Source organism: Ylistrum balloti, unplaced genomic scaffold, assembly GCF_031769215.1.
Source record: "Ylistrum balloti isolate Yb309-2 unplaced genomic scaffold, AGI_CSIRO_Ybal_v1 Utg370052, whole genome shotgun sequence".
Taxonomy (NCBI): domain Eukaryota; kingdom Metazoa; phylum Mollusca; class Bivalvia; order Pectinida; family Pectinidae; genus Ylistrum; species Ylistrum balloti.
The window spans coordinates 1,889,748-1,913,958 of record NW_026782104.1 but is presented as its reverse complement, the minus strand read 5'-3'; the positions used below and the strand labels follow the sequence as shown (position 1 = coordinate 1,913,958).

Here is a 24,211-nt window from a genome sequence, read left to right as displayed (position 1 = left end):
AACCTTGTTGGTAAATAACTGAAAGAAAACCGTTAATGATATTGAAATTGACCAACTCTCTATTTCAATCGTTACTGCTGAAGTTGTTAGTGATTTAGTGGTATTTGTATGGCTACACAGCACCATTTAATGTGTTTCACAATGTTTCTTATCACACTCACATCAAGCCCCTGTCTGCAATTAAATAGGCCTCATCAATGAATATGTAAACTGTTGTTTATAGGTAAACATCAACCTCCATTTACATATAAATAGGCCCCATGAATGTATACATAAACCCTCCTTTACACATTAGTAGGCCCTGTGAATGGTATAATGTAAAGATGTTTATAATCAAGCAATATTTAATAGGCCCTGTAGTATATGAGAAAGAGGTTATATTGGAATTTTCTTACAATTCAAACTTTCGTATCTTGTCTATTATCTAACATCCAGATAGACAGGAGGGTTCCATACCACACACACGTCGACCTTAAATTTTGCACACCATACACACAGCTTTACAAATATACTACCTCACAGAAATTAAATATTCTTCACTCTGAGTGTATATGTCACTACTACCTCAAAAGCTAACACATTCTTCAAATACAGATTTACACGTACCTTGTAGAAATTAGACATGATTTAACAAATACCTTACAAATCAAACACATTCCTCAGACACAATGTCACACACAACTTTACAAATAGTGCCTTGTAGAAATTAAATACTCTCCACCCAAATATAACAATTGCACAGCTACACAAGTGTGAAAAGAACCTGAAAGGACTTAAATATTTCCCTTAATCATTCTTTAAAGACACTTGCTTACTTGAGTGAAAACATTTAACAGAAATAACCTCTTTGATATAAAATTTGATCTGAGAGCAATGTCCTTAATTTATTTACATAGAACTTTCATTCATTAAACTTATTTCATACAGACCTGAAAGGAAGCTTCAAGTTAGAACTCTCAATTTTAATGAAATTATGTATTCAAGTACACTGATATCAAACATATTCTGAATTTACATCAATGGGAGATAATTTTTCAAATTGAACATTAAAAATTCCTGTTCCAGGTTCAAAATCACACCAATGGTATATCTGATATCAGTTCAGAGTTAGAATTACTATCATATTAATCTAAAAGTAACTATTATGTTCACTCATGACCACAGCTTACAAAAATAAAATAAATAAATAAAATTTTGAAAAATCCTGTTTTTATTTCAATCATTTTTTCTTTTTTCTAATGAGAATATATCAGAATCCATTGATTTTGAAGATTCTACAATTTCAAATACTTTCAAAGAAATTACACACAAAAAAAAAAGCTAAATCAAACATTTCTCATCTTTCCCATATACAATATATATCTAACCTTCATAAGTTGTGTACGGTCAGAAAATCTGAGAAAATTCCACTTGGTAGTTATAAAAAAATTAAAACATAATTCAGCTGAGTGGTATCTATTAATAAACACTTCGGGGATATCAAGGAAATATCAATAAAAGAGGGTCAGACTTAAAATACGAACTGAAGTTTAATTAAAATGATATCATAACATATTTGTAATTGTATAGTTCATGTACAAACAAAAGGGAGGTAATCTAGTTTAATCTGAAATTTTTCAGGCAACTAAGACAAATTTTTACGAGAAATAGAATCTGTTATCCGTATATGTTCCTGATCAATTCATCTCAGTCTCGGACTGACATTCTATAGCTCATACTTGGCTTCACCTCACAGGATTTTGTTATAGGGGTCACCCCTACTCTCTAATAAATGTTTCAATCACACATAGCCAATAGAATATATCAGAAGACAAGTTCAGTTTTCCTGTATACTCAGTTGTCCCTCTAAAAATGATAAAGTCAATAACTTGAGACTAAATATTTATAAGGAAAGTGAGACAATGTATGATGACATGTTTTTCATAATCAAGGTTAATCATTTATAGAAAACCTTCATATATACTTACAGACATGGCACATATTTCCTACAGCATTCCTACACACGTTGATGTTTCAGTGCAAACCAAGCTTCCCGCCACTGAATTCAGACCATTTTTCACTGTATAAAATGCATCTATGTAGACAACTGTTACTTATAAACTGTGATCATGAGAGACAAACAACATTAAAATGGTGTTGTATGGTTGCACTAGTTTCCAGAAGACTTAATTTTCAATAACCATCAAAATTGTATGTTTATGTTTACGATTTCAATCAATGTATAGGTCTATATATATATATAGCATCTCGCTTCTTTCTCTATCCATGAAACAATTAGGGACAAGTTTATCCCCAGTGCTATGCTTTTCACTATGAAAAATTTAGAATATCACTTCTTTATTATCCTTCCTAAACATACACACAACACATTACATACCAAATATAATGCTCTCAATTTTCACATATTCTACACACATGTACATTAAACACACACTACTTCGGGGACACATTTTCCTTTAATTCATTCTGTCATCCAAATACACTGAAATTTATACAATGCCCTCATATCTTAAATCACATTTTTGCCCTCTTACACTGCCCTCCACTCATAATATGCCCTCCCACAGTAAGCTACAAAGTACCCACATATGTGCATCACACATGGGGTACACAAATCCTCTTAGAGGCCACCAGCTCATATATAGTCTAATTGGCAGAATTGAGAAACATTACTAGTACATTCCTCTTGGAGGCAATATTTCATAATTTAGAATAAGAGAATGAATAGAAACCACATTGTCAGTAACATTCTCAAATGCATCTGCTTTGCTGGGTTATACTGACTCTGGGACACTTTCAGCCTATACAAGGCTAGTATCAGCCTATACAGACAGCAGGTAAATAAAGCACACAATTCTCCAGTCTACCATCATCTCTTTATAGCAAGAAAATGTATTTTTGTCCTTCTTTTTCTCTTTACAACGCCATCTTTTCCATTTTGAAGTCATACCTTCCTTATTTCGCGTTCAGGCTTCAAATAAGCCAAAGCACAGGTAGGAGTCCATGCAGGCTAGTGCAATACAGAGAAATATTATCAGCCCACAGGCTAGCTAGCACTGGAGAATTACACCAGTCTTTATAGACTAGCACAGAAGTTACATATGAGCTAGCAAAGTGGGCATTTAACCACCCAAAAAAGGCTAGCAAAGTCGGGAATGTACCACTTCTCCATAGCTGATCATCGCTCCATGAGCGCCACATGTGGAGGGATCTGGGGTCTAGATTACATGGCTAAAAGCACTGTATCACAAAGTTCAACTTTGACAGTGACCTCTGGCCATTTGTCAAAAGTGGGCTTGTCCTTGTCTAAACCCCTCAGTTTTTTCACCTCCAATTTGCCAATCATGACAGCACAAAAGTCTGGCTGTTGACGAAATCTCCACTCCATATCACAGATACATATATAATCCCTCCATCCTCAGACACCAGACCAATAGTTGCATTGGTTGAATACATAGTAGAGTAGCAGCAGGGTGATTGAAGCTAATCGCTATGGCAACATTCTGGCAACACAACACTCTATAGACATTAATTATGTGCCGAGGAGAAGAAGAACTGCGGATATTGACTGTTGATCGGTGTTTTAGGAGAAGCACACAAGTACATTAAATCTAAGTCCTCAGATTGGGATTGATTAAGTGTTGGCTCCGATGCACTCCGTCGAAGCTTACGTAGTGATAACACAATTGATTCCATCACCGACAATATCTGAAGATAACAGATTTGATATTTGACATTATCACAATTCAGAAATACCATGACACATTTGATGATAACAATGTCAACACAGAATACATTAACATCACAATAAACAAGATTTACTTTCACTGCTATCATATCATACAACTTCAAGTCTGATTATGACGATAAAAAGGCCAGTTTTACTTGATTGCCAACAATATAATTATCATATAAATCCTGTGATAATCCCTACTGCTAATCAGTCTAATTTTACCTGTGGAAAGAGAGGTCTCTGCTCTCTATCAAATTTACAGCACTCCTGCATCAGCATCCTGTAACGTTTAGGGGTATCTGACCGAGTTTTGGAGATATCTGGCTTTAGGAAGCCCTTCCCCACCATAAACAGGATCTGTAAGAAGCACCATAATTCAGTCATCTCTAAACATGTACACACAATGCGTCATTTCTAGATACATTTTCAACAATGAAATATTGAATACATATGTAATTCTTCCTTTGAGTACAAACTGTCCACTCACGGTTGAAAATAACTAAGAAAGAATTGCTATGACAAAAACCTAGAATAAACGAACAATTACAATGAATGAAAGCAACAACTTGGTTATTACAGAAGGACTATAACCGTCTAGAATGATCCTATACTTGCCTTTTGCCACAAGTATTTCAAAGTCAAGTAAAGTATCCTCACAAAAGTACACTACAGGGTATATAACTTCACTGTTGATCATAAAAAGAGCAATCTATTATTAAATACCAACACATTCTTCATAAAACATTATTTATCTCTTCAAATATTACAACACATATTTCTCTAGAAATAATTGTAATAGAATGTTTGGCCCATTAGGAAGAATTAATCAATACATTGTTGACCTAAAGCTTGTTATCTGTGAAGAACTAACACATCAGGAAAATACCACACCTCACAAGCATTAAACCAACTTTAATATTACAGCTGTCTTAAAATTAAGTAAAAACACTACTGTAGCATTTACGTGGACAAACCTACCTGGTCTTTGTTATTGATATTAGAGTAAGGTAGCTGGCCTGTCATTAGTTCATACAGAACAATGCCATATGCGTAGACATCTGACTGGTTTGTGTAGGGGTTAGCCTCTTTCATACGTATCACTTCTGGAGCCTAAAATTACAAGGTGATGTCGTTCAGTTCATTCCAGTTCAACATATCTATAACATATTTCATTTTTTGACATATTATTAATTACTTTTAATACTGAATTTTTCTGTCAGTTAACAATCGATGTACATACATCGTTTAGGTCTTGACGAGATGACACATAACATCCCTTCTCTTTTTGTTCTATACGAGAAGACATACAACATCCCTGCACTTTTTAGTTTACACCAGATGACATATTTACATCCCTGCACTTTTTGTTCTATACCAGAAGATATAACATCCCTGCACTTGCTAGTCTATACAAGATGACATATTTACATCCCTGCACTTTTTGTTCTATACAAGAAGATATAACATCCCTGAACTTGCTAGTCTATACAAGATGACATATTTACATCCCTGCATTTTTTGGGCTAAATGAGAAGATATCTTAGATCCCTGCTCTTTTTGGTCTGAACAAGATGACATATTTACATCCCGGCACTATTTGGTCAATATGAGAAGATATAACATCCCTGCACTTGTTAGTCTATACGAGATGACATAATACATCCCTGCATTTTTTGGTCAATATGAGATAACATATCACATGAGTTTTGATTTGCTTTAAAAATCTTGAAGGAAATTTAAATCATTTCATTTTTGAGGTTATATTGACACATCTGATGTCTCACTTGTGATATCATTATGAAATAGACAAATGTGCAACATATTTCACTAAACAATAAATGAAACATGTACATGATATCTGTATAACATTTTCTCAGCTTCAGAAACACAGTATTACTGATGACTCTACCCACCATCCATAATATAGACCCTGTGGGCTGTTGGAACTGGTGTGAACCACTCCATCGCGTCTTCACTGTAGCCAGACCAAAGTCACCAATTTTCACAGTCAAGTTATCTGTTAAAAATATATCTTACAAATGGTTAAGGTAAACATTCAATTAAAAAGCCATCCACATGAAAACTGTTTCTATATCCACTGGTACAACAGGAAATTTATTTCTTCATACAAATATTATCAATGGGAATTTATGTTTAGGACTGAATGTATTATACTTCATTATGATAATCGTATTTGTAGTATATACACTATAACAGCATGTCATTATTCTTTATTTTGGATCAAAATACTATGGTAATTCAATAAAGCTTTTTGTGTGCTTCAATGTGTCTTCAAATTCTATCAAGACTGAATTGAGGCCAGCAAATAATTCAGAAGTGATTAACTAAAAGGATACTGTTGGTCTTCAGGTCTCTATGGATAATTGACTTAGCATGTAGATAACTGAAAAACAGTGAAATAAATATATTTATAGATATAAAAACAGACGAAAATATCACAATTTTCAAATCATATGTATCACATCAAATTATTCTATTCTTCATTTTCAACTGCATTGTTAAAATCGAGAACTCATGAATTTTATATGCAATCTTCATTCAGCTCTTTTAGATTTACACTAATAACAATTACATTTGAATATTAATTTGCCAAAAAAGACCCTAAATAGATATTTCCCTTTGTATACTTACTCCATGCCCTGTGCTGTCTGCCGTGAGATTTCCATTAAAGTTACCATTTCAAAGCGATTTTCTGTAATATGTAAATGTTTGTAGAGACTGGAACCCTCACACCACTGGGTAATGATAGCTAGCTGGGGCCGTGATGTCCAGCCAGAGAAAAGCAATATATTCATATGGCTTGTTTTTCTGAAAATAAAAGATTCCATCAAAGTTATGCATAAGTAAATTTTTATGCTCATAGTTCTTGGTAATGATAAAAAGGTTGCAATATGGGAGGATATAGTTAATGCTTAATAAACAATTGTCTAGATACAAGGCAACACAGCACACCGTATCATTTACAGAAATGTTCAAAAGTGCAAAACCTCAATGATTAAAAAATCTTCCAACAATCTTCCAAATACAAATACTTAAGGGATTGAAAAGATATCTCTCATTAACTTCTGAAGTGAATTAGACTCACCTTAAAACAGCCACTTCATTTTTGAAAGCCTTTAGTTGTTGAGGTGTTGGGTCTGTGACATTGAGCCGTTTGATGGCCACATGGCCATGATAGTATCCCCTATACACTGTCCCAAAGGACCCTGACCCTATCCGTGGGCCCATCTGGATGTCCTCAGCAGGGATCTCCCAATCCTCATTAGAGTCCCTCCTGTGGCGCTGCACATGGAAAAGGAATTATGTAAATCACACTACACACAATAGTTCATAGTCTACCATATTCCATAAATTTTCTGCCAATGTTGGATCAAAACCTTGGGACTTTTTTGATAGTATTGTGAAATTCTGATCATTTATCTAACATTCAAACAAGTCTGAGGTATCTGAGGTAAACCATGTATATCTGGCAGTACAAAGACAAACTACAATCTATCTATCAGGGACTAGAATAGAAATACAAACAAATGTTCATTTGTATAATCTTGGCTTGCAATTATTCTCTATCAGATGATAGAGAAAAATGAAGGGAAGTAACTCTGGGATATCAGAGTGACTTGTAATAAGCACACTCGAAAAGCTATGCTTTGGCACCAATGTGACAACTTACCCTGGTCCTACAACTGACATCAGTATAACTGGATTTTAAAATTAAACAATATAACAACTTACCTTGGTCCTACAACTGACATCAGTATAACTGGGCTTTAGAATTAAACAATGTGGCAGCTTACCCTGATCCTACGGTCAACATCTGTAGAACTGGACTTTTGATGATGGGCACCTGAATTTGTTGGAGAGTCTGGAGTACTGTTTGGAGGACTGTGAGCGGAATGGTTCACACGGATAATTGGCTCTGAATACAGACAGGGACAGGGTTACCTCAACATATATCTCACAGCTTTGAAAAGCAAATTAAGGATCAAGCGTCTTATGATTTTATTGTATCAAAATATAATCACGATGAAAGTATAGCAAACCAGCTATTTTCCTTTCCAAATAATATTATTCAGTTATTCCTCACTGTCATTTCCAAATACAATCTTACCCATTTAGCTATTTCTAAATACCATTCCCAAATATAATCTTACCCATTTAGCTATTTCTAAATACCATTCCCAAATATAATCTTACCCATTTAGCTATTTCTAAATACCATTCCCAAATACAATCTTACCCATTTAGCTATTTCTAAATACCATTCCCAAATACAATCTTACCCATTTAGCTATTTCTAAATACCATTTCCAAATATAATCTTCCCCCTTCAGCTCAAATATCACCTCATCCAATCAGCTTTTATTATTTCCAACAAGAGATCCCAGAGGAATTTTGGCATCCATCTTTGTTTGATCTTTGTTTTTTTCAAAGTTGGATATTTTCCTTCTTTCCTTCCTCCTCTCTGTTTTAGCTCTTAATGATACTGAATATGAACATTACTTTGAAGAAATAGCGATAACAATCTGATATCCAAGGTGATTGCCTGTTAGCCATTTTTTTTCTGATCAGTCCAAAAATATAAGGGTCATAACTAAAGGCCAAGGGGAAACTGCATATGTAATTTGAGAGAGGTTTATTCAGTGCTTCTCCAAAAATTGCTTACAGATAGATCATGGACCATGGATGTCGGGCAATTCAAATAGCCCCCCACCCCCTCCCCCACTGATGATATAATGTTAATCAGTCAAAGGTATTTTCATACATAATTTTCAACCAATCAAGTTTTCTCGTTCACTCATACTGTGAAGTTATTCATGTCACTAGATAGTACCTACCTGTAGCTGTAACTATGGCTGGATTTACGTATCTATCGAAGCCCTACAACACAACAGTGGTTTATAATTAATAGAAATAGATCACCACTTTGCAGTGTCACTCTTTATATACCTCACATTATCATAAAGACATATGATAAAAAAGGTTATTTATAATGCTAGGTTAGATGTATTAATAGCTTAGATGTGTTAATGTAAAAAAAAAAAAAAAAAAATTCATACATTTTGTATAATATACTACAACTATATCATACAATGTTAAACAAACTCATACCTTATATATAGAAACAATTAAGTATACTACAACTAAGTTATACAAAGTTACACAAACTCATAACGTATATATAGATACCAGTAAGTATACTACAACTAAGTTATACAAAGTTATACTTAGTTCTACATTAGTGTAATGTTCACAACCATACAGTAGCATATATTGTTTAGTTGATCAAGGCATCACTGACATATATAATGACCGTACTGGTACACTGTATAACCAAGACCTCACTAATTCTCCAGTGCTAACAATATATGGATTTTCTGTTTACATTTTCTAACTTTCAAACCTGTTTGAATCTGTTATTTTTACAGGACTCAATTAGTTTATAAAATGTGTCTTCTGAAAATAAAGTCTTTTTCAAAAAGAGTATTTTAAAGAAAAAAGTATTTTGAGAAAGTTTTGAAGGCAATATATGGTGAGGGGTTTGGTTTCAAGTAAACATTACAGCATGCATTCATACACCACAAACACGGACAGGACAGGGACTGGAGACTGTCATTAGAGTCACTTTTAATATCTAACCTACATCTATCATTTCTAACATAATTCAGTTGTAACACTTTAAATAGAAATACTCAATAATACCTACAAAGACACAAAAAATATTTTGTATTATTTCCTTTTTCGATCTAAATATATGTGATGACCGTATCTCGCTAATTGGGAAAAATTACCTGTATTTTATTTGATGATGCAATACTTGGAGGGTCAAACACTTCTCCATACTGTAATCGCCAAGCAACAAACATAAATATGGAATCACATATAGGCATGCCTTGTCTGATGAGATACAACAGTCAAGACTCAACGACAGGTATTACAAGGGCAAACATATGCACAACTTTACAAAGGAGTATTTTGTAAAGCTGAAACATTCAATACATTCCATTACAATTAAAACTTCAAATAAATAAGTTAAATCTTTCTTTTTATCTTAAACACATAACACTAATATACCCCCATTTCTTTTACAAAAGAGAAATCTTTGATCAACCCCATCCTCGAATTTCCAGGGGTTTTGATCACTAATGAGGCAGAGATCGTTCGGGATGGTAACCCCCAGATTTGGAGGATAGATGATCCCTAAATGATGTAAATTTAATCTATTTCTTTAGAATAAACAGATTAATATAGACAAATTTTACTACTGGTAAAGGGTAGTATTCCCCATGTGTTACGTTTTCCTCTCTCAATATAAACAAAATCCCCATCAAGAAAATTTACTGAAAACATATTGAAATTTCTCATAAATAGGGAATTTTCTCTGAATCTGAGCTAATTAGTATATTTTTACTGAACATATTTTCAAATGATACCATCATGAAAAAGAAATATAAATCTAACCTCATCATTGCCATGTTTTATTCATGTTATCTTCATGTATGACAAATATATTTTATATGAAGATCTAGAATCAAGACCAAAATGGCTGTCTGAAATTTCTCTATTTCCCAACATAAGCTAAAAATTCCCCCTTTTCCGTGATGGGTAGTATTCCCCAAATTCTTCATTAACCCATAAGAATCATTAGAAACTGTCCTACTTTGTCAACATACAGTGATTAGAAGTGTTGACAATACATTACATGCAAATGCAAGGTCAACATTATGTATATATACTCAATGTCAATTCTCAATATCCTTACATATTATTGTACATAAAAGTATCACTTCTAGTTTTATATATATGTACAGTCACACAATCTATCTTCAGAAATTATCTAATCTTGTAAGCTAGTCAATATCATGAGTACTTTAGTATCATACTACATGTACAGCACTTTTTTTAATTGAATCACCATGCCTTTTTCTTAACTAATGTTTAAGATTTCATGAAGAATGTCTATGTCACAATTCAAGAGAGATATCAATACATTTGCATTGAATCAAAAGAGCTCATACTGTTTATTGTTAATGTCTTAGTATTATACTAAATTTATAACATTTTTTCATCATATCTGTAGGTCCATTTCTTTTTAAATATTTTGATATCGTACATAACTTCACCAAATCTACAGAAAGTCACCGATATTTATGAGGTATGGTCTAAAAGGCAACCTATAGTATAATGTCACAGCAGAGAAAATTCAATATGTATTATTCAAAGATATTCTGATCAATTAATTCAATTTAGTTATCTTTTAACACACGTGTGTTTTTCATCTTTGTGTAGTGTATTTGTGATATAACTGTGATAATATGTGATTGTGATGTATGAAAGTATAAGGTGAGAATAATATATTGAGTCTACATAATGCTATACTAGCACATGAAAAACACTACCTTGGGGTACATGAATGCCATAAGTGGCATTAGCTCTCAGGAACTGAAGATGCTCATGCACAGAATCGTCATATCCTATGTGCCTACCTACCACAGTGCAAGTCAAGTCTGTTAAATACTAAGACAATATCTCTAAAATATACATTGATTTCTTAAACATTTACTGTGATATAAAATTCCATAATAACTTTATATATCAAAACACTGTGTGTGTATTTAAGGATAACCAAATTTAATCATATGGTCAAATAATAACTGAATAATACATATTAACTGCTGACCACCGTGACATATATGAGAATACATACCCTATGACTACAACATCACAGAACCTCAAGAATCCATACTGTATGACTACAACATCACAGAACTACAAGAATCCATACTCTATGACTACAACATCACAGAACCTCAAGAATTCATACTGTATGACTACAACATCACAGAACCTCAAGAATTCATACTGTATGACTACAACATCACAGAACTACAAGAATCCATACTCTATGACTACAACATCACAGAACCTCAAGAATTCATACTGTATGACTACAACATCACAGAACCTCAAGAATTCATACTGTATGACTACAACATCACAGAACCTCAAGAATCCATACCCTATGACTACAACATCACAGAACCTCAAGAATCCATACTTTATGACTACAACATCACAGAACCTCAAGAATCCATACTCTATGACTACAACATCACAGAACCTCAAGAATCCATACTTTATGACTACAACATCACAGAACTTCAAGAATCCATACTTTATGACTACAACATCACAGAACTTCAAGAATCCATACTTCATGACTACAACATCACAGAATCACAAGAATCCCTATTGTATAAATACAACATCACAGAACCTCAAGAATTCATACTGTATGACTACAACATCACAGAACCTCAAGAATTCATACTGTATGACTACAACATCACAGAACTATAAGATTCCATACTGTATGACTACAACATCACAGAACCTCAAGAATCCATACTGTATGACTACAACATCACAGAACCTCAAGAATCCATACCCTATGACTACAACATCACAGAACCTCAAGAATCCATACTTTATGACTACAACATCACAGAACTTCAAGAATCCATACTTCATGACTACAACATCACAGAACTTCAAGAATCCATACTTCATGACTACAACATCACAGAATCACAAGAATCCCTATTGTATAAATACAACATCACAGAACCTCAAGAATTCATACTGTATGACTACAACATCACAGAACCTCAAGAATTCATACTGTATGACTACAACATCACAGAACTATAAGATTCCATACTGTATGACTACAACATCACAGAACCTCAAGAATCCATACTGTATGACTACAACATCACAGAACCTCAAGAATCCATACTTTATGACTACAACATCACAGAACTTCAAGAATCCATACTTCATGACTACAACATCACAGAATCACAAGAATCCCTATTGTATAAATACAACATCACAGAACCTCAAGAATTCATACTGTATGACTACAACATCACAGAACCTCAAGAATTCATACTGTATGACTACAACATCACAGAACTATAAGATTCCATACTGTATGACTACAACATCACAGAACCTCAAGAATCCATACTGTATGACTACAACATCACAGAACCTCAAGAATCCATACCCTATGACTACAACATCACAGAACCTCAAGAATCCATACTTTATGACTACAACATCACAAAGCTACAAGAATCCAATACTGTACAACTACAATACATGTGTCATTAACTAAGAGCTCATACTGTATGGTTATGATATATCTACATACACCACAAAGGTTTTAGTATTTACTACATCATACATCTCTAAGTCTGGATCAACACTTACTCAAATATTCTTTTTTCCTTATTTTTTTCTTAAGTTTACAAGAAACAAAATAAAGTGAAAACAAAACATGTTACTAACTAAAAAGAAACTAGACCTGATGTCAGATTTTTTTGTAAATACATCTGAAGTATAACTGACTAAACATAGTATATGAATACATAGAAACAGGCTCTCGTGCAACCAGTTAGTAGTGCATGCAGCTTATACAAGACAGGCATCTAGCCGTGTATTTGTCAGACCCGCCCAACATTATATACTGTACAAACATCTGACACCACCCTGTTTGTTATAAGACATGTCAGCAAAGATACTATACCACATATTCTTCTGTATAATATTTATGTTGTAACATTGATAATTTTTTCATAATGATATGTAATCTGTTTAATGCAGAAGAATTTCAAAGATATCTCATATTACAGGAACATGTTTTGATACACGATACAATACTGCTGCAGAATGGGATGCCATAAGACAAAAGAGATCAACATGGCCAACACTACATGTCCCCTAATAACATTAAGGGGAAAGTTTTATATCTATTTACCAAATTATCTATAAAAGTCATTTTAAATGGTCATCAAGACACGGGGACTTACAGTTCATTTCACATCTGAGCATGAACACAACCTTGTTCAATTGGCACTTTAATATCAAATTATCTCTTGTAACTTATTATGAATCTAATAATAGCAAAAAGTAATGTAATTAAGTAAATATTTAATTTCTTTTTCACTTGAATTTAAATATTGAGTGATGATTTTGACAATAATATGCTATATAAACCTGTTTAAATCAGAGGATGTCATATTTCTTGAAAATTTTGAAAGCAAGGCATAAGGATAATAATTTTTTCCATGGAGGTGTTGTTTCTGTTACATCCTACAAACTTTAATTATTCTGCGATTCCATGTTAAAGTGTAAGCAATTGACCTTGACATTCAAACTCTTCTTTTCAGGAAAGTGTTTCATTATCTTAATCCTGGTGTTAGAGGGTTACCATAATTGTAATTTTAGAAGTGACTTTGATGTGTATAGTACCTTTTGACATGCCATGGGTCCTGTCAGATTGTACCTACCTCATAATCACAGCTGGATGCTATAACTAATGCGGACACATTAGGTACCGAGGAGGATTTTTCAGATGAAAAAGATCGGGACGCCGAAACTTTGCGGGGATCAGCCATGGACTGAGAGAATCTACACATACGCAAACAAAATAGAAATACAATAAAAATACATAGCTAACATATACGTCTACGGTCGGGGATACAACATGTATACATACATAGAAATGGAAAAAAAAGTTAGTGCAAAGCCACCTCTATAGGCATTGAACCAATCAGTCCTGCTGCCCTATATATAGGATTTACTGCCTGTGTGCCATCAGCTTAATTACAATACAATGAAATAACATTCCAAACTTTTAGTCCTAAACTATATCAAATTTGTAAGATTTTTCACAATGTAATGTAATAAGAGTTCTATAGCCAGAAAAGTAACAAGCTATTGGTAATTTCACATATTTATCCTTTTTCTTGTCAGTATTAATTCCTTTGAAATAATAGTATAAATAATAATATTGGTAAACTTAAATGATGGCACTCTGAAGTTTGACAAATCCTATGATAGGTGATCAGGACGGACTCGTTAGTCTTGGCCACTACTTGATACAGTTAGACACCACAACAGCTGTACAATGCAGTCCTCACGCTGCAATCGGTGACCCCCACACCTACCTCAGCCACCGACGCATCACCAACGTTAATAAGACAAACATTGGGTGCGGATGTAGAACGTTCTCTGTGACCAAGAGGTGGAGTTGGCTTGTTACGATGGTTACTGGATATTGTCGGATTTCGGTTTCGAATATAATATGTATTGTCAACATCCACAGTATGCAAACTGAAAATTAAGAGCATGTCACAAAAATATCAAATGTAATTGAAGAAGCCATGTCCCCACAATTTTTTTTTAAATCGTGTACTGAGGAGCCACCTAGAAGAGAATCATGATGTTGGTTTGTAAATAATCAGCCATTTAGTGCAGGAGAAAACTGAAAAGGAACACATTTAAAATACCTATATCTTGTGAAGTATTTCACATAGTAATGTAGCTATTCAGATATAATGCAACTTTAATTCAACATCTGATAAAAAGCTATATCATCAGAGAAAAACGTCTCTTCAAACCATTTGATCAACAGCTGTTTTTAATGGCAAGAGTTTACAAAAAGCACAGGAAAATATTTGTGGGGGGAATTCCAGAAACTAGAAAAAATTTATATACAACTAGTAAGTACTGATTTCAGAAAACAGAAAATAAAAATGATAGAGTACAATGAAACAGCATACAGTGCTTGCTAAAAACTTCCAAGATATTAACAAGGAAACGGAAGAACAGAAGAAGGGTTAGGTGCTTGAAACTAATATGAATCATCATCAATCATAAAGAATAGATTTTTTTCTTATTTAACAATCATAACAATAAGTTAATTTCCATGTTAAACAATCAAATAAGTTGAACTGCCATGAATTCCATTTGTGGCAATTCAGAATAGCCATTCCTTAGGAGGGAGGTGGCAGGGGGAGAGAGAAGTAGACTGATCAGAATAGCCATTCCTAAGGAGGGAGGTGGGTGGGTGGGGGTGGGGGTGTGGGGGGGGGGGGGGAGAAGTAGACTGATCAGAATAGCCATTCCTAAGGAGGGAGGTGGGGGGGGGGGGAGAAGTAGACTGAATGAACAGACCTTTCTGTAGTTCATTACATAGGGCACAATAAGAAGCCTAAGTATGAGATCTTGACCTTTGATGAACAAAACAAATTAAACATGGGACTCACCTTCTCTTACCTGGATTATTCATTGTTAAATTGTCAAGTTTAATCCATATTGAGGAAAGCTATTAATATTTTTAGTTGTAAAGCTAATATCAAAATAAGCACAGAAATTTTTGGTCTTAGCAATCTTCCATTACCATGACCAGGCAATGGCTTCAACCATAACAATCATTTCATTATAACTACTGAAAGACAGGAAGTTCGCAACATGGAACATTTGGCCTTAGCAATCTTCCATTACCATGACCAGGCAACAGCTTCAACCATAACAATCATTTCAATATAACTACTGAAAGACAGGAAGTTCACAACATGGAACTCTCTTTATTACATAGCAATAGGAGACCAAACCTACAGGGAAAAATGCTTCAAATTGTGTTCAAACTGTCAACATGTGATATTTACTATGTTATTTACAAAGCAAAGTGTTTCAGTAAAATGTGATATTAACCAAAAAATTACTTTAACCTTTCTGACTTTTGTGTTTTCATTGTATTACAATGTCTTGTTTTTAGTAATCATTGATACAAAACATTCTAAAAAAATACATCTTTTAAAATCAAGAGTCATCTTTCCTGACCATTTTGTAATTGCCCTGTAGTAGTATACGTACGGCTTGTGTATATCGATGGCATCATGCCAGGGACACAGTAAAGAGACCCTGTTGATACATCGCTGGTGGAACCGAATGTTGCAGGTCTTACACATCAGACTCTGAAAAAGCGACTTCCCACATCCATCACAAAACGTTAAGAAGAAGTAGGTCTTTCTAACCTGGAACACAAAAGAAATTTAACAAAGCTTAAGATTACCAAAATGTATAACGTATAATTCATTTGCAAACTTAATTAAATGTGGATCAAATTTTAGCCTTACATCTTAGCATGCTACAAGACAAATATTAGCATCCTAGGCCTTTTAGTTATTGAGATTAAATTGTTAAAAGATTTTAACATATTTGACCCCTCTGACCTTGCAAGCAGGTCAAGGTCATTCATATTAACAAAATTAGTAGACCTTCATCCAATCATGCTACAGGTCTAATATCAGAACCCTGGGCCTTTTGGTTATTGAGAAGAAGTCATTTGAGTGGAAAGTTCATGCATGGCTGATGGCTCATGACAACAACTGCTATAGGTCATGCGGACCCTTTGGGTCAGATGACCTAAAATCAACAAGTTCATAGGTGGGTATTTACTGGAACAGCCCTGATAAGATTAATGTGTCACCATTCATTACTTACCAGCCTACAGTTGGTGTACAAATTATGTGCAAAGAATCTGTTTATACTGGGCTCAGATTACTTGTATTTGTATAGAGTTTAGGTACAATAGTTTGAACAATCACCAGGACACAAATGCCAGTTACCTTTTAAAATTCATCATACAGCCAACATTACATAACAGGTAGAAATGTTCTCAAGGTTAAAACTTAAACAGGAAACAACCTCTTATTTCCTGCTTTAAAGTTTCATCTTTGTAAATTTTTTTGTTGGGAGTCATTGCAATTCAGTATTTTGTGAAACAGTAAAGCCGAGATATGCTACTACTTACAATATTATGCATAAACAAGGATGGTTGTCCTCGTTTGAGTTGAACACGTAGCTCTCGCCCAGGACCAAGGTTAGCCATGTCTATATCCCAGGATATTGGCATTCTGAATAAAGATCCAGAAAAACAGGCATAAGGATACAAAGACAAAGAGCATTATAACACAGGAATACTTTTTCAATGTCCATGATTTTAATTCAAAACTTTTATTAAAGCTAACAAATCTAAACTTCTGAAATTTTGGTGTTATTTAACATTATTCAGTTTGTCCATCAATTGTGTACAAATGTGAAAACATTTCCTGTTGTACATCTGACATCCTGATCAATAAATCCTTGTTTTTACTGGATGACTAAATTCTTTTTTTTTCTCTCTTTCAAATATGTTTACATACAATCATATCAGATTCATTAGTAAGTGCCAAAAATGCGACGACATCATCTGATGTCTTCTCCCATTTATTGATTTATTGAACAGGTTTTTTCAACCAAATATCATGGCAGGAAACAGTTATTAAAATGTAAAGATCTCCCATAGAAATAAGAAAAAAGTTTCTAAAGAAATAAACAAATTATCATAAACTGTACATCAGATGATTGATGTATCAAATTAACAGTAATCATGACTTTCTGGACTTCTGAGTATTGTACTGGATGTTTTGTTAATTAGACGACCTTTTATGTCAATAAACTTACTTTGTTTTGTTATCATATACTTCATATTTCTCTGTCTCTAATCCTCGTCTTGACATGGCTTTTTTCAAAGCTTCTTTAAGAATAATACCTGGTTCGACTCGAGCCTGAAAATGAGTACCATTTGTTTGTATGGAATTGATGACTATATCAGAATGAAGTAATAAACAACATATCATTTTAGTGTTGTTCTAAAAACATTTCCCTGTACTAAATACTATTACTAAATGATCCAATGATATTAGTACCATAACACGTAACAGGATGTGTCTATTATTTCACTTATCTTAACTTATAGGCATGGTTAATACACAAGATAGCAACTGCATATCAGTCCTCAGTCTTTTTAACTACACAGAATATTTGAGGTTGCATATTCAGAATAAGGTAAAATTGCAGAGTCACACAAAAGGCACATGTGAAACCAAATCTGGAGGTAGTGAAGTGATTTACTTCTGAATTTGATGAAACATAGGTGAATTTTATAGTAAAAAAGATTTAAAAATCAAGCAATTTCCAGTAAGCTGTATAAAGTTAAGTGTTTGATTCATTCTACAGAAATTAAGTTATTCAAGCGCGAAAACAAAATTTGTTAATGTAGTCATAATATAACTTTGACATCAGATTTAAGACCTAGGTCTTAAAAGGACACCAAATATACATGTCTTCACTTCCTTTGTAAAGGAACACATGATAAACAAAACAGCTTTAGTACATCATGATGTAATGATAAAGTAGTATGTATCTGTAAGTTAGGTAAAAAAGGGCAGTAACTCTGGTAAAATTAATAGATAAGGACTTTATTTTTTTTAATCCTCTGATATTTAAGATGATCAACAGCAACAGTGTAAAATATTGGTGAAAAATTATAAAATGAAAATAGCCTATCATCATTTCCTGTTATATTCATACTGACCAGGAAAACCAATCGCCATCTCTTCCCTAGACAAGAAACTAAATAACTTTTGTGTAAAGATTGGCTACAAAGAAAGCTTACAGAAGTGACTTGTTCATCTGGGAGATAGGCCTTGACATGACCTGCCCGAAGTGCTTTGGGACTGGACTGGGCAGCAAGGCCTGAAGTCTGTAGGTTATTTCCTTGGGTAGATCCTAGGATGGGAGTAGGTGTCTTAAGCGGTCCCTCCTGTTCCTGGGTAGCATCTGTCGGAGACTCTCGTTCATTGTATAATATCTGTTCATAGCAGGTCATCAGATGAGATTCTTTTTCTTGCAGTTCATGAATTTTGTTTGCTAACGCTTCATACTCCTAGCAAAATAAAACACCAGCATAATTATTTTATGTAGAAAATCAAATCATCAAATGTAACCAAGCAGAATTTCATTACTTCCCACTTTCCAAAAACCTTGTCTCTGGTTTTCCTATCAGTCTTAGAGAATTTCATCACTTCCCACTTTCTAAAAACCTTGTCTCTGGTTTTCCTATCAGTCTTAATTATGAAATAAATTTTATTTCTACTCAATCATTTTTTAAAAACTTTGGTTATCAGTATAAAACAATTTAAAAAGAAAGTGTCTTTCTGCTCATTGGCAAACAATAACTTACGATGAGCAAAAGATCCGAACTGATATATCAAAAACTTGACACTGTATTATATACTTACTTGAATGTACATGGGATCTGGATTCTGGTGTTTTCCGAAGGTGGCATTGAGGGCCTCTAAGTTCTCTTTGGTCAGTCTGATAACTTTCTGTATATTATGAATCTGTTATTAAAAAATAAAAGAAATTATAGTGTTATCTCTTTTATCAATAAGATAATTCACATGTGAAATTAATCAAAAAGCACAGTAATTACTTGTAATACAAACACAGGTTCTTTAATACTTAAGAATTGCCGTGTACATGCATTACAACAGCATGCAGCATTGTAATTAGGAATTTAGGAATTACTGTATTCTTTCTAGTAATCACTTGGTGATTAATCCATAAACTAGATTTCTGAGAAATTGTAAAAACAAAATAGCATCTTCAAAATATGCTAACCATCTTTTTTCTTGACATCTCTTAATTGTATACCTTATATCGTATTGTTTTAAGAACAAGAATTACATTTAATTCTTCAATTCTCAAAATTCATTCCATTTTTTATTTCGCACAAAAATATCACTTTTCCCAATAACACTTATCTGATATTTTGCATTACATGTTTCAATATGATGATAAGTGAATATAGCCAGTATGGCCTTGTAATCCTTTCTCATAGCCCTACAATTTTGTCCCCACAATACACCATATAAACAGAATTTATGTACTCTCTTTGGTGGGTTCAGATGTCCATATATGCTAAAATGTAGTATACAGTTGTACTGTATATCTGTGGCAGAGCATACATACATTTGTATTACATCAGTAGGCCTAAACATATGATTATATATATAGCTGTTTACCAAATAAAAGTGTCTGTACTTTCACAAACTAGAGTTTGACTGTGACCGGTTTTGAGACATTTTGTCATTAATTTTCAATGCTGTCCTACTGATACTTTTTTTTTTTTTTTTAGCATCTTTATTGGGAATGATTTTCCTTCTTTCATGTTGTTTATGAAAATGGGTCCTTTCATGGATGGGTCTAAAACATGGACCTTGGGTAAAAGAAGTCCTCCTCCCCTACTATAGTTTGTAGATTTAATTAGATTATATTGGAAATGACGATATATAACTCTTACGTAAAACATAAACTCTCAATGATGAAACAACTTTGCAAAAATTCTGTTTCCATTCTAAGTAGGTGATTGTGCCATTCTTGCACTTAGCACTATCCTGATCAAGGTCCCAAAGACGCTTTTGTAAATGAATGAAGGCTTGCAGTTGTTTGGCAATAACTCGGCAAAAGATCTTGCTTTCAAATAGCATTTTTGTTTAGTTAAAAAAGACTATCATTAACAATAGATAGTTGACCAAGCTATAGTGATAATTAACGACTTGAAAATATGCTATCAACCTGTTGCTATCAGGAGCAAAGCTTTCAGAGTACAATAGTAAGTCAACCTATCGTTACACCACTAATTATTGTGACATCATCATCAACATTACAAACTTATACAAATGTATGATAGTTATCCAAAAAGTCACAGATCATACAATTTTGGTATAAAATGTGTATTCATATATATATTGACCATCCATATGTACCTGTCCAAACATTTTTCTTAAGAATTGATAAATAATTCTCTATAATTATGGCATATCATACTGGTTTATCCAGTAGTAATGGTTAGGACAGGACTTTTCGCAATTTTTCCTCAGGTTTTGTGGTAGTGATCCCAAGTAGCAGTGCAGATCTGGGCCCAAATTATGATGAAAGTTTAAGATGTTTAAAGGATGCAGGTCTCCCCTCTCATGTTGCTAGAATGTTGATGTTCGTTGATAGACATGCACCAATACCTAATGACAGGAGGCTAAGAAAGAGAGAAAACCTGTAACCAACACCTAGTAATAGGAAGGCTCATAGAAAACCTGTAACCAACACCTAGTAATAGGAAGGCTTATAGAAAACCTGTAACCAATACCTAGTAATAGGAAGGCTTATAGAAAACCTGTAACCAACACCTAGTAATAGGAAGGCTCATAGAAAACCTGTAACCAACACCTAGTAATAGGAAGGCTCATAGAAAACCTGTAACCAACACCTAGTAATAGGAAGGCTTATAGAAAACCTGTAACCAATACCTAGTAATAGGAAGGCTCATAGAAAACCTGTAACCAACACCTAGTAATAGGAAGGCTTATAGAAAACCTGTAACCAATACCTAGTAATAGGAAGGCTCATAGAAAACCTGTAACCAATACCTAGTAATAGGAAGGCTCATAGAAAACCTGTAACCAACAACTAGTGATAGGAGGTTCATTGTTGTTGCCATGTTTAAATATTAATGCATTGCAAAACATGCACAGAAAATTTTGTGAATTCTTCATTTCTCAAATTCACTCAACTCCAATATGGTATTTCACTAAAAATAATACCATACTTCCTTGGGAGGGAGAAAAAAAATGTGTCTGATAATTATTTTGCTGTAATATGGCTTTGACTACCATAAATCTAATCTAAAAAGTCAGGAAGACTTTAGAGTAACTTCCTCAAAATCTGAAGTTCTGGTTTCAAACATACATCAAAGAAAATAAAATTCACATTGTCATTAACCTGAAGTGAGTTCTCAGCACCACTGATTTTCTGAGTTGCTGGACCATAAAATATTCCAAGTTATTTTTTCTAAAATGATGGATGTGTTGAGGTGTCCATGACATGATCTGGCCATTATTCAATTTTGGCAGAAGTTGGATGTGTGAAAGAACAAGGAAAATGCACATTACTGTTAAGAGCTGCTACAAGGAATCAAACTCAGGTCTCTGGCATGATAATCGACCAGCTCACCAACTGAGGCAAAGAAAGCTTGCCCCATCAGCTGAGTGACAGAGACTGTATTTAACACTATATACAAGTGACACAGATCTGCTCCTTTTACAGCTACATACTTTTGAGCGATAGATCTAAACCAAAAAATGAAATGTTAATGATGCTGTTGTCAGTGCCATCCTCAATTTTGCGACTATTTTGTCGCAGGACAGCTGTCAATAAAAATCATCTAGTTCAAGTATAATAATACCACCATTTCCAAGATGCATGTCAAATAAAGAATTAACATTAAAATCTCATTCCATCATTGATAAATCACCAATGGTAGTTCAGTAATATTTGTAAAGGTTATTAAAAGCACCAAAAACAAACGTGATATAACAAAAGTAAGCTTTGATAACTTCTCTTATAGGGTAATGTTTAAGTGACAGCTTACTGTCAGTACTGTATCACATAATCACTAATAATATTTCCTGTTTAACACTTTATGTCAACCGAATATACCAATTGCATCATTTCACATTGTAACGGCTCCTCCTATAAAATATGTTACAATTTACCGCTGATTTACATACAAAATGACAGATTGCATGACATATATGTAACTGTGCGATTATTGAATTTAGGTGACCAACATGTTAAGAAACAGAACATAATTTTAGACAAGATCTCAAATACCAACTATAAATTCAGGTAGGATGTGAACACACATCGTGACACGATGTATGCGACTGTGTCATTAGTGCTGATGACATTTGTTTTGGCTGCACGGATCCCTACAGAGGCCGGTCCTGACTCACGACTGACTCACATCCATATTATCACACACACACGTCGACATAACGACATATCATTGTCCAAATCATAAGAACGCCTGGCGTCCGATCGAGGCGACACCGCGACGTTCCGAGCACCTGTTGTGCTAATTAGCTCTCAGATTGTCTCGCTGTCAACCTTGCAGGAATTTTTGTCCAAAGTAAACAATTATTATCTTGACGTCATAATCAAAGTAAGAATCCCAGAATGAGACATTATGGAAGGGTGATATTCATACCTGATCTTGCAAGTTTGCCGCTTCATTAACATCGTCTCTAGGCGGTCCTGGAGTGTAATCTTGGATATCACCGTTCATTGTCTCTGGCTTTTGCACGACCGCCATATTGGTTCTTCCAGGCTTTCCTCACGTGACCTACCTACATTATCACTGAAATCTCGCGTTATTTCAAATATGCAGACCTAAATAAAGTGCTGCGTAGATTTTCTGTTGATGCCTGTATGACACATAGACTAATGCAAACGGCGCACAATAGCCTTTATCATTCTGCTAATTCTGAAAAAAAAAGTCTGGAAAGTACGTCGTTAGCGTTGTGTAATGCTTAAAAATAGACACGAGAGTCTGATACGCATCGAGCGGCTCTCTGTAGCGGGCGCGTGATATTCTTAAACCTAAATTACGCTTCGTCTCTCTCAGTTTTGTTTCAAACGAAACACGTAACAAGGTTTCCAAATAAAATCGTTTGAATGTGTAAACGCTGATGAAGAAATGTAATCATGCTGACTAAATACACAGTCCAATATATTTGAAATTAATACATAATCCGTTGGAGTTATAAGTAGAATCTATAATGTCATTTAAAAAGACCGTGGGTACATGGAAGATGACGTCTTCGATGATTTTCTTTCTTTAAAATGTAAATAATACCTTTTAAAGACCAAGTGGATAAGACA

The 24,211-nt window shown here is 34.0% G+C and overlaps 1 protein-coding gene across 2 annotated transcripts; it reads right to left on the bottom strand.

Annotated features, from left to right (window-relative positions):
* Window positions 1–1,164: 1,164 nt before the first annotated feature.
* LOC132549307 (serine/threonine-protein kinase B-raf-like) lies at window positions 1,165–23,642 on the bottom strand. 2 transcript variants are annotated; one of them, XM_060213230.1, is made up of 16 exons: window positions 23,538–23,642; window positions 19,732–19,833; window positions 19,107–19,376; window positions 18,113–18,216; window positions 17,421–17,523; window positions 16,481–16,641; window positions 14,770–14,935; window positions 8,590–8,632; window positions 7,549–7,670; window positions 6,840–7,036; window positions 6,386–6,562; window positions 6,091–6,137; window positions 5,647–5,765; window positions 4,712–4,843; window positions 3,956–4,090; window positions 1,165–3,708 (listed from the first exon to the last, which is right to left on the bottom strand). In XM_060213230.1, exons 1-16 carry the CDS (start codon window positions 23,640–23,642, stop codon window positions 3,529–3,531), a joined length of 2,163 nt encoding a protein of 720 aa, XP_060069213.1. In that variant the 3' UTR covers window positions 1,165–3,528. The 2 variants fall into 2 exon arrangements, with proteins under 2 accessions (XP_060069213.1, XP_060069214.1); XM_060213231.1 differs by lacking the exon at window positions 14,770–14,935 and adding an exon at window positions 14,110–14,230.
* Window positions 23,643–24,211: the final 569 nt, after the last annotated feature.

Bases quoted from the DNA above. Each gene is read 5' to 3' on its own strand.
- LOC132549307 (XM_060213230.1), bottom strand. From the start codon at position 23,642: ATGGCGGTCGTGCAAAAGCCAGAGACAATGAACGGTGATATCCAAGAT. The intron at 14,936-16,480 runs GTACGTATACTA...CTTAATTTTCAG, and splicing joins GCCATCGATATACACAAGCC to TTTGCATACTGTGGATGTTG. The intron at 7,671-8,589 runs GTAGGTACTATC...GTCTGTATTCAG, and splicing joins AGCCATAGTTACAGCTACAG to AGCCAATTATCCGTGTGAAC.